The sequence below is a fragment of the Cornus florida genome, unplaced genomic scaffold (assembly GCF_030987335.1).
Source record: "Cornus florida cultivar Cherokee Brave unplaced genomic scaffold, ASM3098733v1 CherokeeBrave_3.0.0_Hap2_Chr10, whole genome shotgun sequence".
Taxonomy (NCBI): Eukaryota; Viridiplantae; Streptophyta; class Magnoliopsida; order Cornales; family Cornaceae; genus Cornus; species Cornus florida.
In genome coordinates this window covers 28,095,201-28,115,569 of record NW_026775580.1, presented here as the reverse complement: position 1 = coordinate 28,115,569, position 20,369 = coordinate 28,095,201, and the positions used below count along the sequence as shown (strand labels likewise).

Here is a 20,369-nt window from a genome sequence, read left to right as displayed (position 1 = left end):
TTACATTTCACCTCCATCTACTTTCTGTCGGATGTCATTAAATATTTACTAAACTATCCAGTATAATAATAATTATTTTTTTAAAAGTAAAAAAATATATAGAAGGCAAAAGATCTTAAGTACATTATACATACGAAGTAATAAACTGAGACATTATAGAACTCTAAATTGATTTTAAGTGTAATAAGTTTCAAAACATACATATGAGAAGGTGCAATTTACTAAATATCCTCCCTCATCTCATAGTTTCTAGTACACATGATGACACTTCATGTCAAATTTCCAACAAATCTTATAACACCGTTTTTGTTTTTGTTTTGGTTTTTGTTTTTGTTTTTGTTTTTTTGATCTACAAATATGTGGGTTGAGTTTGGGACCTTCCCATGAATATATCTGTAACCCAAGGACATTGTTTCTAATTTGCATCATTGTTTGGTCTTTGGATTGTGTAAGGAAACGTATATATATTTTTTATGGATTATGGATCTGTGAGTTGGAGGAAAAACATAGGGTTCAATCACCTTGCACGAGGCCTTATATTTTGGATGCCTTATATTTTGGATGTCTCTCTTTCTTTTTAGACGGACCCCAGCGATCCAGATATCTGATCCCCCTCTCTCTCTACTTTAATCTCTCTCTAAACTTCCTCCTCCTTTTCCTTCTGATTTGAAGACCTTCGCTTTTCGGATCGTAATCATACAACAATCAAAACGCTTCCTCAATAAAAATCATTAATTTAAACGCAAGTATGTTCTATAACCCCTCTCTCTCTCTCTATATATATGTATATGTGTATATTAGTATTGTGTTTTTATTTATTTAGTTTAGCATCGAATTTTAACGGTTGTAAGTGTCTGTTGGATTTGTTTCTCCGAACTACTGATCTGTGATATTTTTGTTGGTTCTGTTTTGGATGAATTTACAACATCTCTTTTCCATTTCTATTTACCCAGTTCATATCTTTCCCACCACTAGGGTGTTTGTGAATTGTTTTTGTACTTTTTGGTTATGGTAGTAAGCTAAAAGTCACGAATTGAATGTTTAAATGAATTAATGTTGGAATGAGAGCATAGAAAGCGTACGAAAATGAAAAGAAGATAACAAAAAAGGGTTTGATTAAAATAAAGGAATGCAAGAGCCGTTTTTATGGGAATATAGGGTTATAATTGTTATATTGAAGAGTATTTTCAAATTAATAAAAAAATATCAATCACATGCTTCATAATCTGAACAGAAAGTAATTAGAGGTGAAGTGTTATAAAGTAAATTGTTCTTTTTTTAAATCACATGAATTAACTTGTTCACTTTTGTGCTTGTGCTGGCTGGCTAAACCATATGGACTAAGTATTGCGCTCACTGGCTAAACTTTTGCCTAATTGAATAGAATCAGTGGCTGTGGCCTTCCTCTCCTTCAACCTTGGTCTAACCCAATTTTAACAATTAGTTTCCAAACAGAGCCAAGAAATTATGACAGCAGCATACTGTCCGACGTTCTGGCCCACCACCACCACCACAACGATTTTTTTTTTTCCAAATTCTGCCAACTTTGCCCTAGCCACCATCTCCTCCACCGCCATTCGTATTTCCCTCCACTGTCCACCGCTAGTTCCTCGGGGATTACACGGAAAGAGGTATTAGAGAGGGGGGAATTGCAGAGAGATCGGGGACAGAGAGAGGGACTCATCGGCGGCGGGCTAAACAAAAGGAACGATAAAAAACAAAAGAATGATGTAAAACGAGGTCGTTCCGGGTTGAAGAACGGGTACAGTAAGACCCGATTACAGCAGAGGATCCAACGCACCAAAAAAAACCCTCTTGCTCTCTCTCTCTTTAATTTTCACCTGCAAGGACCCTCTCGTCTCCCTCTCTTCTCATTTTCATCAGCAACAACCGGCAATTTGGGGCGATTTTCGGCGACGACGGGCGGCTTGGGTAATCGTCCTCTACTTTCTTTTCTTTTGTCACTCACAAACTGATATTTGGTTCTGTTTCGAAGTGAGTGTGTCCTGTTGAAGTGGTTTTAGGGAGAAATGCTCTAAAAGAGTAATTTTTTTTAGGGTTTTGTTGGGCGTTTTGTTAGATTAAGGCATATTTGCCCCAAAATCTAGAGTTTTTGAAAGTGGGTTTCTGCAACTTTGGGTTGTTTCAAAGAAGAGGCTGGATTTTGGTGGTCTTTCATTGTTTTCAGTGTGGGGGAGGAGGAGGGCACTTTGCTAGAGAATGTCCTACAACTAACAAAGAACCGAAAAGCTTTTTACGAGCTCTTGTTGTTGTTGTTGTTTCTTTGTTGTATTATTAAATTTTCTGTGTTAAAAATAAGCTGCTGATTGGTTAGTGTTTGTGTTACAGCAACAACTGCTGCCATGGAACTTTGCTGAGGGTTTTGACACTATAAATTTCATATTTGCCTCCGATTCCTGGGTCATTATCTCTGTCTCTCTGTGAGGTGGTGAGACATGAATCTGAAGCACCTTTTTTCTAGAAAGACAGTCAACATTATTTCAAGACTTGATGGAAGAATTATCTCTCCATACTCCTATATTTATAGAAATGCATCCACCATTACTACTTCCATATCCCCATCCTTCTATTCACCAAAGGGTCATCATGACTCTACTCTCTTCCAAAGCCCGAAATTCCCAAAACCCACTCCATCCTTCAACAGATACATCCACTCTAAGCAAAAAACTAAACTGAGTGGATCCAGCAATGATCCAGTCCTTGATTCAGATGATTCGGAAGAGGATGGAAACATGAACGAGTTCTTGTCGCGATTTGTCTGGATAATGCGTGGGAAGCTCTCTGAAGTCTACTCTGATTGTGACAAGCAGACAATTGATGGCATGCTTTTAATCATTGTTGGAAAGGTTGTGTCGGAAATGGAGAAGGGTGACCTTGAGCAGATGCTTGGTGCGGCGGGGATTACTCCATCAGATGATGTTTTCAGTGAGGATTTGTGGAGAACAGTCTGGGAGGTTAGCAATCTGGTCTTGGATGACATGAAGAAGGCTAAGAAGAAGGATAAAATGAAGGGGTTTCTTCAATCTGAAGAGGTTAAGGAGATGTGTAGATTTGCTGGTGAAGTAGGTATTCGCGGGGATATGCTGAGAGAGCTCAGGTTCAAATGGGCTCGGGAGAAAATGGAGGAGAGGGAGTTTTATGACAATCTGCAGCGTCTCCGAGAAGAAGATGTCCAGGCTCAAAAAGAAGAGGGTCAAACAATGTGTAAGAAATCTGAAACCATGGGTGAGGAGGCCGTTGGAAATCATTTGGGTACGTTTGAAGAGAAACAGAAGGTTATTACTCTCCCCAAGAGATGTGGGAAGATAAAGTATAAGATTTATGGCCTTGATCTGTCTGACCTGAAGTGGGCTGAAGTGGCTGATAAAATACATGAGAGAGGGGAGATTCTTTGGCCTCAGGAACCTAAAACAATATCTGGAAGATGCAAATTGGTTACTGAGAGAATCCTTTCATTAAAGGAGGAGGATGATTATTCTCCTTTGTTAGCTGAATGGGTAGAGCTTCTCCAGCCTAGCAGGATCGACTGGATTGCTTTGCTTGATAAGTTGAAAGAACAAAATACTCAATTATATTTTAAGGTACACCACTAATTATTTTTTCTCCATAATATAGTAAACTTGGATCTTGAGCAGAACTTGTGATATGCTTCTGATTTATTTCTTAACATTTTGTTCATATGTTCTCAACTTTAGATTTTCTACTATTTTTCCTCAGTTTGTTGAATTATCTTATGCTAATGAAATTGTCATAATGTAATGCTCGGTTTGGTTGACAAGATTCCTATCCATATTTATAAATTATTGGATTTTCTTTTTCAGTTCGGAATGGTGGCATGCTCTGTAGTTTTTTCCTTCCTCATTTTGCTGTTTTATGATAGGTTATTGTACATATTGAGTAGAATAGACAGAGGACATTTTTTCTATATGAAGTCTAAATGCAAAAATGATTTGCCCATGTTTCTATAGTTTACGTTTACTTCTATTTTTTCAATGATTTTCTTTTGTATAAGAACTTTTTGGATTGAATTTTGGGGTATTTTATTTATTTATTTATTTTAATAATTTGCATTTGTATTAGAAAAACTTTTTGGATTGGATTTTGGGCTGCTGGATTTGGTTAAAAGGTTTCTTGATTTTGTGTGAAAAGCTTCTGGGTTTTGGTTTTGGCTTATTTGGTGCATCCCATATGCTCTGTTTGGTTGGAGGGATGGAAAAATAGATGGAAGTGAGAGGGGAAGGGATGGATGAGGCATCATCCCTTGGGAAGCGAATGTGTCTCCCCCACTTTTTGTCTAGTTGGGTGGAATGGATAGTAGAAAGGATGGATGGGGTTACACTTTTTCTTTTTGGTTGGAAGGAATGGATGGGGTTACACTTCTTCTTCTTCTTCTTCTTTTACCAATATACCCTCATTACAATAATTATAAAAATTAGATATTCATTTCAAATTTTTGGGAAGGTTAAAAATGGAAATTACATATTTATGGTAATTATCCATTCTTTCTTTCTCCTCTACCCCCAATTTTGGGAGATAGAAAAATACAAAGCAAGGAGGGATGCTTCATCATTTTTTTTTTGATAAGTAAGGAGGGATGCTTCATCATTGAATCGTAGGATTTAAGCTTTGAAGAACATTTAACATTATGCTCTCAATTCTTCCTATCCATGGTTTTTTTTTTGTCTAATAAATGTTTATTTTTTCTATGCAACATTTGTTCATTACTGTTATCTTTCTTATTTTTCTTCCACATCTCTTTTTACATGTTGATTTTACTATATCTAGTAATTCTTTTACCAAGAAATGTGTACTTCTTAGAGTCACCTCATGCCTGCAGGATCATGCCTTTAGCCTTGATGTTTTAGAACGCCTGTACCTTTGGTCTGCTTATAGACTCTGGGTAAACACTAGAATACCTAATTCTCTCCTAGAGTGGCCATTTGGATATCAGGTTGAGAATTAGGCCCTCTCGGAGCAAATTTGCTATAAATCTGCAAAGTCATTTTATGTGAGCATAGAGTCTACTACGAATTTGACTTTTTGACTGTATATTTGGATAAGTCTTCACATTTTTAATCTTGAGAAACCATGGACATGAAGCCCAGTTCTATACCCAAAGTGAAATGGAGTCTCAAAACACACCGTTCCTTTTTACTTATCAGAAAAAAAGCTCCTCTTTCCTTTTCCCTAATAAAAGATAATATAATGAAGTTATGAAGAATCCTCATGAAAACATGATTAGATTTGTAAAACATGCAAGTTTTAATTAATAGCAAGAGTCAAACCAAGCTAAGAGATGACCAATAAAATTACCTATCAAAAAACGAAAAGAAAAGAGATGACCAATAAAATTCATTGGCCACTGAACTAAACATCAGCATCATTTTTTTTGATAAGTAATAATAAATTAAAAAGGGCGTTCAATAGGGGAACGCGTCCCGTGGACAAAGGAAACATCAGCATCATTATCATCCTTGCCTTTTTCCCAAGAGTCAAACAAAGCTAAGAGATGACCAACAAAGTTCATTGGCCATTGAACTAAACATTAGCATCATCATCATCCTTGCCTTTTTTTCCAAATTAATGTGGTCGGCATGCCATTGAACTAAACAAAATTCTTATTGTTGGGGTAGCGGAAGTGTGCGAAACACAACGATCCAACAAAAGCCAACAAAACAATCACACACAAACACATGATATACATGGTTCAGCCAAAATCAGCCTACGTCAATGGATGAGAAGAGATTTCATTATGATTCGTAGAGATATTACAACAATAGAGTACCAACACCACCACTCCACGAGTTTATTTCCTCGCTACCAGTACCAGCGTCACTGATGTTTTTCCGACTCTACCAACCCGCATACTACCTCTACTCATCAATTCCCTTATGAGATTATATCTCTCTCATTCTCATAAGTCTAAACCCACAACATATGTACCTATTTATTGAGTTACAAACACAATTCTTTGTTAGACAAGGATTACAATTCCTTAGAGGCCAAGATTGCCAAATAAAAAAATACCTAATAGAATACAACTCTAAAATAGAATCCTAATTAGAATAGGAATTTGAGACACAATTTCTAATAATCTCTACCTTGGCTTAAGTTCCATTCAGCTACTTCTTTCGCATCCTCCACATGCCCCTAAGGGCCTTAACAATTGCATGTACTAATCAATTCCAGATAGTGTCTGAACTTGAGTGTAGGAATGACCTTAGTCATCATATCTCCCAATCTTTCTCATTGCAATAGCACCCTCTGCAACCACATCTTTGATGAAGTGAAACATGACATTAATGTGCTTGGTCCTCTCATGGAACATTTGATTTTTAATCAAATGTATGGCAGTCTGTTTGTCGCAAAACATAGTCAAATCATCCTACTGCAAGCCCAAATCACCAACCAAGCCTCTCAACCATATAACTTCCTTCACTGGCTCTGTAGCTGCCATGTACTCAGCCTTAGTAGTAGACAATGCAACTACGGGCTGCAAAGTCGCCTTCCAACTGATCACACTTCCACAAAGAGTGAAAACATACTATGTCAAGGACCTGACCTCTTCTCAATCAACATATCCAGCATATTCCCAATCAACATATCCAGCAACACTCCTACACGTGTTGCTGCCTCTGTTATAGACTAACCCAACATCTGGTATCGTAATACCCACTTCACAGCCTGCTAGTGGACCTTTCCAGGTTTATCCATGTATCTGCTCACTACATTAACTGCATGTGAAATGTTTAGCCAATGCACACCATAGCATACATAAGGCTACCAATTGCACTAGCTTAAGGAACACGAGACATGTGCTCCACCTCCTCCTCGGTCTGTGGTGACAATTGTGCTGAAAGTCTAAAGTGGGCAGCCAATGGAGTATTCACAGGTTTTGATGCTTGCATACTGAAGCATTCCAGCACCTTCTTAATGTATTTCTTTTGTAACAAATACAATCTGCCCGCTCCTCTGTCCCTGTGAATTTCCATTCCCAATATCCCCTTTGCAGCATCAAGATCTTTCATCTCAAATTCACCACTGCCTTCAATATGTTGATTTCACACATGTTCTTGCAAGCTATCAACATGTCATCAACATACAGCAACAAGTGCAAATACGAACCATCTGAAAGCTTCCTGTGATACATACAACTGCCAAACTTACTCCTACGGTAGCCATTCTCAACCATAAAGGTGTCAAATCATTTGTACCACTGTCTAGGAGACTGCTTCAGCCCATACAAGGACTTCTTCAGTAGGCAAACATGATATTCCTTTCCCATAATCTCAAACCCTCAGGCTGATGCATATAAATCTACTTTTCCAACTCACTATGCAAGAAAGCAGTCTTGACATCAAGCTGCTTAAGCTCCCAGTCATACAGAGCAACCATAGCAACTAACACCCGGAATGAGCTATGTTTCACCACAGGAGAGTACACTACATTCAAGTCCACCCCTTCCCTCTGTGTATAACCCTTTGCCACCAAGCGTGCCTTGTGCCTCGCATCTTCCACCCTTGGAATTCCTTCCTTTTTCTTGAAGACCCATTTACAGCCCACAATTTTCTTGTCCTTAGGCTTCTTAACTAGCTCCCAAGTCTGGTTCTTATGAAGAGACTCGATGTCCTCACTCATGGCGACAGATCATTGTGTTGACTCTCCACCTATGATGGCCTCATGATAAGTACACAGCTCATCAATATCCTCTGCCACACTAAGTGCATAAGCAATCGAATTAGCATGTAAAAACCCATACTTCTCAAGTGGCCTAATATCCCTCCTAGGCCTGTCTGTAGCCACACTATATTGTTGCAACTGTGCATCTCCCTCAGCCCGAAATTGCACTTGCTTGTGAGTCGACCGAACAGGACTATCCTCTAACTGAACCTCTATATACTCCACTTGCTCACTTACACCCCGAGCTTTCCCTGAATCAACTACCTCCTTTTGCGGAGTAAGCATCGCAGACTCATGAAAGGTTACATCCCTGCTAACAAGTATCTTCTTTCCCGAAGCCTCTCGGCACCATAATCTGTATCCCTTGACCCCAGGCTGATAACCAAACAATATACATTTCTTAACCCTTAGTTCAAGCTTCCCCTCATTCATATGAGCATACGCTGGACACCCAAATATTCTCAGATTATGGTAACTAGCATGAGAACCAGACCATACCTCTGGAGTCTTACATTCCATAGCAGTTGATGGAGACTGGTTCACCAAGTAACTAGCTATAGAAACAGCTTCAGCCTAAAATGCTTTGTCTAACCCTACATTCGACAACATACATCATGCCCTCTCCAATAACGTTCTGTTCATCCGTTCTGCAACTCCATTCTGCTGCAAAGTCTTCCTCACTGTGTGGTGTTTCCCAATCCCGTGAGTTTTCCAGAACTCATTAAATTCTCCATCACAAAATTTCAAGCCTTGTCTGTCCTCAAGCACTTGGCCTGTTTTTCTGTCTGTTTCTCAATCAAGGTCTTCCACTGCTTGAATGTAACAAAAGCCTCATTCTTGTGCTTCAGAATATAAACTCAAACTTTTCGAGAAAGTCATCAATCAGCGTCATCATATAACTACCACCACCTTGAGAGGGACCCCAAAGATCAGAATGAATATAATCCACCGTACCTTTGGTCCTGTGAATTCGGGTACTGAACCTCACTCTGCATTGCTTCCCGAACACATAATTCTCACAGAAATCCAGCTTCCCAGTTTTTTGACCACCAAGCAAACCCTGCTTACTCAGAACATCCATTCCCCTCTCGCTCATATGCCCAAGCCGCATATGCCACAATCTGGTAGTATCTAAATCCGAATCTGAGGATGATACAGCAATTGAACCCGTGATTATGCTATCCTGTAGGGCATATAAACCATGCTTCTTCAATCCTGTCATCATCACAAGAGCTCGAATGACTCCACCTCCAACTTTATAAGTGCACCCGATGGAATCTAGCGTGCCCAGGGAAATCAAATTCTTTCTCAGTTCTGGTACATGCCTCCCTATGCCGTCATACATCTTGATTCGAACTGTACCGATACCTACAATTTATTTATTTATTTATTTTTGTAATAATCGATTAGAAAAGCGTTCAAAAGGGGAACACTTCTCTAATATAAAAAACGAAAGCTAAATCTAAGGACCTATAGAGTCCAAAAGATTAACTAAGTCATCAGTAGAGGAGCAAGTGCTTCCTTTGACATAACAAAAAATAGAGCGAAGAATATGAAGTTTCAAGGTTGCAAAAGGCGATTTCTTTCCTTCGAAAATTCTGCTATTCCTCTCTTTCCATACGCACCACCAAACACAGTGTGGAACTATCCTCCAATAATCGCGAGCATGGCTTCTCACTAGGTATCCTCTCCACGCGTTACTCAGTCCTTCGGAAGATCGAGGCATTACCCAATGTATGCCGAATATGCCGAAGATGAGGTTCCAACAATCGTACGCCACCGGACAGTGCATAAGAATGTGATCCACAGATACACCATCTCGTTTGCACAGACAACACCAATTAACGATAGTATTACATCTCTTCCTCAAATTTTCCAACGTCAAAATCTTACGCCAAACGACAGTACAAACAAAGAATGCCACTCTAAGTGGAGTCTTGGAACGCTATATAGTCTTCCATGGGAAAGCAGGACCAACGAAGTTGGAAAGGCATAGAAACATGGACCGAACACCAAATCTTCCATCGGAGGAAGGAACTCACAAAATGTCATCACTAGCTTTGCTAACTTCCTCCTGCTGATACAACGTATCTAGAAAGGCACATACCTCATCCATCTCCCAATCCTGAAAAGAATGCCTAAAGCGCATATCCCACATAATCCCACTGCTATCAAGTCGATAACAGTCAACTACGCAGGCGTGTTTATTGTCGGTTATACTATAGGGTCTAGGAAAGGAGCAAGACAACAACTGATCTCCACACCATAAGTTCTCCCAAAATTGGACACGCCTATCATCGCGAACCTTGAATTTGATATGGGAAGAAAAGATATCCCAACCCTTCCGAATGAATTTCCACACGCCAACGCCTCCCGCAATAGAGACTGGACGGGAAGACCAACTACCGCTCTCCTCCCCAAAACGACACGAAACAATCTTTCTCCACTAGCGATGTCGTTCCGTACCGAATCTCCACAACCACTTTCTCAAAAGAGCTCTGCTAAAGGGAACCAACTTTCGGATATCTAAACCGATACCTACAACCTTGCACGCCGCATCATTCCCTATCAGAACTTCCCCTTCGTCAATAGATTGATAAGAGGAAAACCAGTCCTGTTTGGACAAGCATGAAACAAGCAACCCGAATCAAGAATCCACTCATCGCAAAAGCTGCCGACTGAAATTGTGAGAACATTTCCACCATCTGAATCATTACCCTTTGCAACAGCCACACTTTCAACTTCAGAGGATTTTACCTTTCCCTTATGCTACGGACAATCCTTTTTGAAGTGCCCTTCCTTGTGACAGATGAAGCATCTCAAAACCTTCGTTTTGTTCTTAGACTTAGAACGACCTTTGCTGCTAGACCCTACCTTCTGATTCGTTCTCCCTTTAACAAATAACCCCTCTGCCAAACTTTCTGTATTGCCCTCAAATGCCCTTTTCTGCAACTCCTTAGAATTCAGAGCTGCCTTCATGTCTTCCATGGACAAGGCAGTTCTACCATAAATCATTGTATCGACAAAGTAATCATACGAGGGTGGTAGAGAACACAACAGAATAATAGCCCGATCTTCATCCTCTATCTTGACATCAATATTATTCAAATCTATGATGATACTATTTACCTCGTCAAGATGGTCTTTCAAAGTTGACCCTTCGTGCATCTGAAGAGTGAACAACCGCTTCTTTAGATATAAGTGATTCGCAAGAGATTTCGTCATATATCGGGAACTTCTGCCACAGCCCATCCGCTGTAGTCTCTCTAGCAACCTCTCGCAGAACCTCGTTACTCAAGCACAACAAAATCGTACTGAGTGCTTTCTCCATAACCTCATCTTTGTCCTTGATCTTTTCGCGCAGTGCATCCTTCCCCTTCAGCGCTTTGGATAACCCTTGTTGAGCCCACAAAGCCTGCATCCTAACCCGCCACAGGTTGAAATCATTTATGCCGTTAAACTTGTCGATTTCAAAACTTGGACGACATCCCTGCTGCGAACCGAAAGCTCCGATACCAGTTTGTTATGACAAATGCAACGAACCCAAGTTGAATCAAGAATCACGATAGAAAAGTAAACACACTACACAAAGAACACAAAGATTTGTACTCGAGAATCCTTGTCCACTTATTTTTCTTCACATCTTAAAAACTATAAAAAAAAGAATCACAAGTTTTTTTTCCTCTTTTTCCTTTGATTGTTATTTATATTTATTCACCCAGACACACATGTAATTGAATTATATATATTATATGTGTGTGTGTATGTGTGTGTGTGTGTGTGTTTGTGTACAAATGCCCTGAAGCACTGTAGACTACTAGATATTTCTAAAATCACTGCTTTTGTGTGCTCTCTCTCTCTCTCTCTCTCTCTCTATCACTCATTGCTACTGTGATTTCCTGAGGTAAACTTGTATTTCTTAGACTGATACTGATGCAATGTTCAGGAAGAAGATGTCTTAAACTTCTTTGAAGGAGTTCGACAATTGCCAATGTAAAATTTTTTTCCAATTGCAATCTAATGGTTGAAACTTTATTTTTAAATGGGGAAAGGAAAAATTCATAGTGATATATGTTTCTACGTGATCCATTGGATTGTTGGGGCCCAATTCAATTCCATAGGCAATAGAATCTGTATTGACCTATGTGTGTTAAAACTCCAACAGAACGATAGGGGTATAGAAATCATTCTTTCATTGCAGTTTTTTTTTTTCTGACATACAGAAATGCGATCAACTTATGAGTTGGAATTAACTCTATATGAACCAATTGTGTTACTCTGTCTCACTTTAATTAGTTGGGATGCATACTTCACTCTATATGTAGTCTCCAGGTCACATTGATGAGTAATTTCAATTAGGATGACATTTTTATAATCTTACTTCTATCAAGTATAAGATGCAATTCATGCTCCTTTACTGGTATATGCATGCTTGTGGGTGTTAGAATGTTACTCTACATTTGGTTTCTTGGCATCTGCATTTTAATCTGAATTTCCAATTGTTTGCAATCTTATTTATTACCTTTTAGATGAAAGAAATATGAGTGTTGTCACGATGTGCTCTTCATTTTCTGTTTCTAATAGGGTCAAATTATATGCTCCTGAAACCCCAAGGAGGTAGAATAGTTGGCCAAGGATGCAGCTTGAGAAAGCAAAGGTCTTGGGTTGAACTCCACCCTTGGGAGTTGGTACCAATCTTACAGTGGTTTTCCCTGCACTGAAATTAGCAAGCAATTCTGAAACATTTTTTATGCTCCGAGAGGATTAGTCCAACTGAATGGTGGGGATACCCCTCAAGTCATCACGTGTGTGCATGTGTATATATATATTTCAAGTTAATTTTTTGTTTCAGTTAGTAAGTTTTAAGCTTCCTTGGGTTAGGTTGTGCCGTCTAAATCCTACCAGCTCTCTTTTTGAGGGCTTTCTATATGTATAATCTGCTTCTATCTTGTCAGACATGGAATTTAACCCTTTGGCTTGGCTTGTCTAGGACAGAGGACATTGTGCATTTGTGCTGCCATTGTGGCTCCTGCAATGATAAAGGAAATGAATTAATATAACGGGGCAAAGGCATATTGTATATATTCAAGTAGTTTCCAGTGAATTTGTTTCGTATATATATTTTTTTTGGGATGGGTGTAACATCTAGTGGGTATCATCCAACTGTTTGTTGGTGTATGAAGAACATTGAGCACTGAACCAGCTGTATATGACAGAAATTTAATATCTGTTTGTTATGATTTTTAGTAACTCGATGATTTTTATGTCTATTTTATAGGTTGCAGAACATGCCCTGGCGGAAGAATCTTTCCAAACTGACATTCGTGATTATACAATGCTCATTGATGCCCATGCTAAAGCGAACCGCTTGGAAGATGCTGAGAGGATTCTTGTGAAAATGAAAGAAATTGCAATCCTGCCTGATATTCTAACATACTCTGCATTGGTTCACATGTACAGCAAGGCAGGCAACATTGACCGTGCGAAAGAGGCATTTGAAAACTTGAGGAGCCAAGGCTTCCGACCAGACACGAAGCTTTACAACTCAATGATCATGGCATATGTAAGTGCTGGGCAATCCAAGTTGGGTGAGTCATTGATAAGAGAGATGGAGACTAGGGATATGAAACCCACTGAGGAAATTTACATGGCATTGCTCAGGTCATATGCCAAGCAGGGTGATGTCTCTGGAGCCCAACGAATTGCTTACACTATGCAGTTTGCAGGGTTACAAGATAATTTGGAGTCTTGTACATTGCTTATTGAGGCATATGGGCAAGCCGGTGACCCAGATCAGGCAAGGAGCCAGTTTGACAGAATGATTACATCTGGATTGAGGGCCGATGACCGCTGCATTGCTAGCATGACTGCAGCTTATGAGAAGAAGAATTTATTGGATAAGGCCTTAAATCTTTTACTGCAGCTTGAAAAGGATGGGTGCGAGCCCGGGGTTGCAACTTACAGCGTTTTGGTGGATTGGTTGGGTAAGTTGCAGCTAATTGATGAAGCTGAACAAGTATTGGGCAAGATTGCTGAGCAGGGTGACCCTCCTCCTTTTAAGGTTCATATAAGCCTTTGTGAAATGTACTCGAGAGCTGGGGCTGAGAAGAAGGCTCTTCAAGCCCTAGGGGTTGTTGAGGCTAAGAAGGAGCTTTTGGGGGCACAGGACTTTGAGAGGATTATAAAGGGGCTTGTAGCTGGTGGGTTTGAACAGGATGCTCAAAGGGTACATGGGGTGATGGAGACCCAGGGATTTGTAGCATCACAGCCTCTTAAGATGTCTTTGCAGTCATCTCAAGCCTTTAAAACAATCAAGAGACGTCAATGAAATAGTTTTTTAATCATTGAGGAACACTGACACACTGTGACTGGCCAAAGAAGTGAACTGAGCTCTTCAGCATATTATTTTCAGAATCTCTCCATGTCACAGTGTTTCACCATGATTCTCCTGCTCCTAACAGTGTTACATATCTCTGCAAGGTGAAACCATCATGTCCTGTTTTCATTATGAACTAAGAGTGGTAGGTCGTCAAGTTTTATTTTTCTCTTCAATTCAAATGTTAATGCAGAAGATGTTTGATATACATTTACCTCTTCTTTATTCTAGGGCATATACTTGCATATTCCTAAGTTTTAATCTCTTTATGAATCGTGCCTATGAAGATGCGGTCATTATTTATTTGCAAGTTGTACTGGTTTTTCAACCATAACTAAGTATTTGGCCTTGTTTGCTGTTAATGACTTTTCAACCTTTGCTGTATGTCAAAACTACCGGTGTGATATTATTCTGACATTATTTATTTTTTATTTTTTTAAAAAAAGAAAACGAAATTAGTGATGTTCTAGAGTGTGTCATTGCCCCCTGGATGTTGAAATCCAAACCTCCCTAAATTACAACTCACTCAAGTGCCTATAGCTAGGAGTCATAGGCACTTGATTTTATTAGCAAATGCTTGCTACTTCTTAATTGTGCCTAGGCTTCTGCAGTGTATTTATATCTATTAGGGGCTTTTGGTATGCATCAAATGCCGAAACTTATACTGGGCCATTGAACTTGTTCCAGTACCAGTTATTTGTAACAGCAGTGCACACTAGAATGAAAGATAATGACTTTTTCAGACCATTTGTTGTATGTGATGTTTTAACATTGGTCTAATGTCCATTTTTGTGGCTTTCCTATCCTGGCTTCTGGTGGCTCATTCTAATTGTTTCCATGTTACACAGTAGTAGATACTATAAGCATAGTTTACTGTTTGACCAGAAAGAATTCATATTTTGTTTGTGTATGACAATTATAATTTGAGTTGAAAGGTTTTATCCGATAGAAATTGCAGTACAGGAAGCTCTCAGTTAGATTTTAATAGTAATCTCCCCAATGAACTCATTAATTTGCCTATCTTCTCCACTCCACTGTTCCACTACCACTGAAGGCACTATTGACCTGTCCTCATTTTGGGATGATAAGAGGAATTTAAAGGGTGAAAGAGGAAAAAACTATCAGGGGAGTGTCCTCAATTTTTGGTTGGATTAAGAGATATTGGATCAAATGTGTGCGCGTGCACGCGCGTGTATGTGTGTTTTTATTTAAAAACATCTACGGGTTCATTGGTTGAACATGAATGGAGGCTGCTTTTATTTTGGGTTCTTAGTTGCTGTTGTTCTGCTTGAAAAAGTTGCAGTTTAACTTTTGATTATGCCTGAATTCCTCTATATTTTCAATGCTTGTTTCAATGGAAAAAAAGCCTAGTTGCTCTTTGGATCATGTCTGTATTATTAGAATTATGCAGTTAGGGATATGATAGTGCAACAGGTGGTGGTCATAATTTTCTTGGACTGCAAAAAGTTTAAACTCTATCCGGCTATGTTTGGTTGCACGGAATTGGACTTGGAAAATAATGAATACAAATACCTGACATATTAGCATGGAAACAAACAGTGTAAGCATATTAGAGAGAACTAGGAACTAATTAGAACTAATCCTGATGATGAAGAAATGTATTTGAACTTGGAACTAATTTGAACGCATTGCTTGCCTGTTAAAACATGCCTTGGTGTGTTCTTTTCTTGATAAACTAGGAGAATCAAAAGGTATCACCGTGGAGGACTCCATAAGGCAATTGAAATGACCTGCCAGATAAGGAAACTCTGTCTAGGGAATCCACACTAAGAGCTGAAGAAGCAATCAGTGTACATAAGAAGACACAAACTATCCAAAGGTATATAAACCTATACTGTGACATCCAAACATCATCATTGCTAAGAACATCAAACCATCATCTACTTCTTTTGCCAGTTTATTTTCTTCTATATTCTCAATGGCAAAACGAAGGACGGGATTCCGTTTTCAGCTCCCATGGCTACCAGCAGCACCAGCTCGTTCACTTCTTCGCCCTACAACTACAACTCCAGTCCCTACCCAACCCACCACCACAACTGCCTCCACCCAACCACCCCCCACAGCTTCAGCTCAAAGGCCTGCAGAGTTAGCCCCGGTACAACCCCCTCCACAAGCTCAACCATCAACAAGAACCGAGTCTCAGCCGCCTTCACCGGCTCGTGCAGGGGCTCAGTCCAGAGTCACTTCTCAACCCTCATCACCATCTCGTCCAGGAACACAGTCTGGTGCTACCGCTCAACCCTCGTCACCATCTCGTGCAACTCCTGAACCTCGACTTGCATCTCAGCACTCGTCTCCTCGCACAGTTTCCCAGACTCAACCAACATCACAAACAGCCCCTCAGCCTCGATCTCCATCCCGTTTGGCCTCTCAACCTGCAGGCCAAACACCCACACCACCTCCATCATCGGTAACCACCCAAACGCGGCCAACAGCAGGAGCAGTCCCTCAGCCCCCATCACCACCAAAAAACTTAGAACCCACATCTCCAAAGGCCCCTCAATCGCCTCCCAGCACTACTAAACCACCACCATCTGCCTCTCTAGATGAGCCAGTGCCAGCAAAATCTCAAACAGAAGAATCAAAAGAGCCTCAGCCAAATACAGAAATTACATCCAACAATGTTCTCAACTCCCAAAACCAAACACCAGCTGAAAAAACCATCCAACCTGAAGGGATGGCACCACAATCTTCCCAAGTGTCACAACCTATAGCACCAACTGCACCAACAACAACACCAGCCCCAACCTCAAAACCAGATTCTTCTATCATTACTGCTGAAACTAAGCCCTTTCCCAAATCAGATGGAAAGATTGAGGAAACTGAAAAAAGGCAGGATGAAGTACAAGAAGTCTCTATCATTACTGCTGAAAGAAAGCCCTTTCCTGAATCAGTTGGAAAGATTGAGGAAACTAAAAAAAGGCAGGAAGAAGTGCAAGAAGTCGGAAAAGAAGGGAAGACTAATGGAGCAGTTATTGAGGAACCAAAGCAGAAGGCAACTACTGAGCCATTAACTATAACATCAAGCTCAAATGCAGCAGCAGCCAAAGAGCAGCCAAGTGTTGCATTTCAAGTCGAACAAAAGCAGCCAGAGGAGGAGATTCTTGACACAAAGGAGACGTCACTCACTGGCTCTGACAAAAAACTAGAGATCAAGAATGTGATTTCAGATCCGAAGGACAAAATCACAGTGAGTGAATCGCGTCAAGAACCATCTACAATCAATGGCGAACAACCTCCTCTGCACAAAGAGATCAAAGATGACAGTTCCAAGTTTCTCCATAAGATGGCTACTGGCCAAACAATACATCCCATGGATGACAAAGCTGCTAGTGTCAAAACTCTATGTGGTGAAAATAGAGGAGCTTCCATGCAACGAGGGAGGTCAAAAGATCCAAGAACCACCAAAGATCAAGTAACAAAAGCAGATGTAAACAGCAACACACAATGTATCAATAACTCAATTGTGTTCAACAGTTCTGTTATTGAACAAAACCCTGGAGTCCAACTATTTCTATCCCACAATCCACATCCTGTGATTCCACTAGGTCTTCCCGGAAAGTTTCGTTGATTTTCCCGGAAAATTTCAATTGCCAAGAAAAGCAAGATTCTAATCATTGGTGGAACTGGTTACATTGGAAAATTAATTGTCGAAGTGAGCGCAAACGCCGGTCACCCCACCTTTGCTATATATATATATGTGGGTGTGGGTGTGTATAAATATGATGTATATATTTGTGTATAAATATGATGTATATATTTGTGTATAAATATGATGTATTATTGGTCGGAGTAGCACAAATTAGGGATAAAATGAAAAAAAAAAAAAATCGGTGTGGACATGTTCAAAGATGACTTTTAAAAGAAGAATGACATAGTCTATATCGAGGGTAATGTTCGGGCAGAGGAAGACCAAAGTTAACATAGGCAGAGTTGGTAAAGTAGCATATGATAGCATGTGATTGGACTAAGGTTATAAATTTAGACAAAGCGGAATGGAAATATAGGATTCGTGTAGCTGACTTCAAGTAATTGGGAAAAAGAGTTGTTGTTGAAGTACCCGTGTCAGATACACATTACACAGATATAAGTAAGGAATATGTATCCGACACTTTTGGTTGGACATGTTCCAATAAAGTATATCATATATGTAGACACCCCATTTTTGCGCTCCCCCTTTTAATATACCAACCATCTAGACTCCAAGAAGGAATGGCGTTTCCATCTCCTGAGACCATTTCCCGATATAGTACGCTTAAGGTATAAAATTGAAAACGGAGAACACGACCGTCCGATCGGATATCGGACTTCACCATTACACTTATAACATCACATAATCTCTAGAAACACTTCGATCCACCACATCACACACTTCCCGACACCCAATCACCAATTCCTCAAAAAGGGCAAAATTAGAATTTTACACTACAACCCTGTGATCCAATTGTCAGAATGACAAATGGATTTCACCTTTACGTCCAGAGCACCCAAAAACCTCAAGGTACACTTCTTCTCAAAGTCCCTACTTGGTGGCTCAGTCGTTGGTTACACCAAAAGTTTGCAAGATATGAACTAAGAGTGTGAGTGTGCAATGTGGCCAAGTTTTAAATTTGTAAAAGCCACTACTACCTCTAACTAAAAATATAGTTAGGGTAAGTAGGGATCGTCCCCAGGGATTGTGGGTGCCTTTGCAATGGAAACAATATATAGGGCTAGTAGGTCGAGTGATCAAAGATTGGTTGGATTGATTGATTAAGCTATTATGTAAATAAAATTAAAGTAAACAAAATTCAATGATTAAAAAATTAGAGAAAGATATTGTGATACCTCCGGATTTCCGAATGCGGGTTGGCCAGGCCCACGCCCGAATACCCGAGGATATCAAAACAAATTGATAATAAACGAACACAGAGTACAAAAGAATAAAGAAGAATAAACAAAATGCTGACAAGAAACTAAAATGATAATCTAATAATAAACCTCAGAATATATTTCCATTAATTAATAAATTCTTCTGATACAACTGATCCACCAAAATACAACTCGGGAATCCATACTGTGTGGACCCCTAGAAAATCCAAACTAAACAAATGACAGCAATAACTATCTAAATCAGGAAATTGAATCATAAAGGAACTCCTATGTAGCATCGGAAGAATGAAGTAGACTGATCCCCGCTCAGCACGAACAACCTCTACTCCTGACGAACACCTGAAAAATAATGGTGGGTCAGGCCCACAAACAAGTTCTACTCTACTACAGTCCAAGCAGAGATCCGATACACGTATACATCCTAGTCAATCCAACAGTAACTAGTAGTCCGTATATATATATATATATATATATATATATATATATATATATATATATGTACACACACACACTAAAGGAACCTCACTAGACTATAAGGTTGTCTCAACCTGAATAGTAGGCAACATACAAAACACACATATAGTGGGCATGAGTACCTAGACCTACCAGGGTACACAATTACACTATATTTAGCTACACATCCCTGGCGATATACGCGCTCTAACCACTGATCCTGAGACTCAAGCTCATATCATGGCACCATACTTATATATATATATAATCTAGTAACCATCTTATCCAGTTTAAATTAATCCTCCATAAGTCATTCAACTTGTTCAGTTGACCTGACTTGAATATAAGTAGGACTTAGCATTTTAGTTAATCCATTCCCTTATATAATAAATTAATCCTCCATAAGTCATTCAACTTGTTCAGCTGACCTGACTTGAATATAAGTAGGATTTAACATTTTAGTTAATCCATTCCCTTATATAAAATAGGTAGGACTTAACTGATAAGTTAATCCGTCCCTAAAATGCCACCATCCCATACCGGTGCATTAAACTACACAATCCAACAATTGATGTAACGATAAAGGAAATACATCAAACAATCCAGAAAAACTATGATAATATGATATCAAGTTATCACAAAATAGGAATGACTTATTATTTATTTAAGCTTCCTATATCATATGTCATACACAAACTGAATCTTATAGATGATGATATTTTATTATACCGTCAAATAAGTATTCTCCATATCCAATTCATCCTACACATTTAATCTTAATTACTAAAACATTTTAAAAGATTAAATCCATTCGTTTGTTTAAAACATTCAAATAGCAAGCATCATTATGATTGAGTCTATTTAAATTTATTTAAACCCAAACCTAGTTCCTATTTAATGTTCAGGAATCCTAAGCATGTTTTTACGTTCCATCATTCCACAGATA

The 20,369-nt window shown here is 39.3% G+C and overlaps 2 protein-coding genes across 3 annotated transcripts; both read left to right on the top strand.

Moving 5' to 3' along the window:
- Positions 1-561: 561 nt before the first annotated feature.
- Positions 562-14,469, top strand: LOC132279914 (pentatricopeptide repeat-containing protein CRP1, chloroplastic). 2 transcript variants are annotated; one of them, XM_059781984.1, is made up of 3 exons: positions 562-746; positions 2,350-3,602; positions 12,980-14,469. In XM_059781984.1, exons 2-3 carry the CDS (start codon positions 2,457-2,459, stop codon positions 14,027-14,029), a joined length of 2,196 nt encoding a protein of 731 aa, XP_059637967.1. In that variant the 5' UTR covers positions 562-746; positions 2,350-2,456; the 3' UTR covers positions 14,030-14,469. The 2 variants fall into 2 exon arrangements, with proteins under 2 accessions (XP_059637967.1, XP_059637966.1); XM_059781983.1 differs by lacking the exon at positions 562-746 and adding an exon at positions 1,378-1,932.
- Positions 14,470-15,968: 1,499 nt separating this feature from the next.
- On the top strand, positions 15,969-18,111 carry LOC132278785 (uncharacterized). The gene has a single exon (XM_059780672.1). It carries the CDS (start codon positions 16,017-16,019, stop codon positions 17,667-17,669), a length of 1,653 nt encoding a protein of 550 aa, XP_059636655.1. The 5' UTR covers positions 15,969-16,016; the 3' UTR covers positions 17,670-18,111.
- Positions 18,112-20,369: the final 2,258 nt, after the last annotated feature.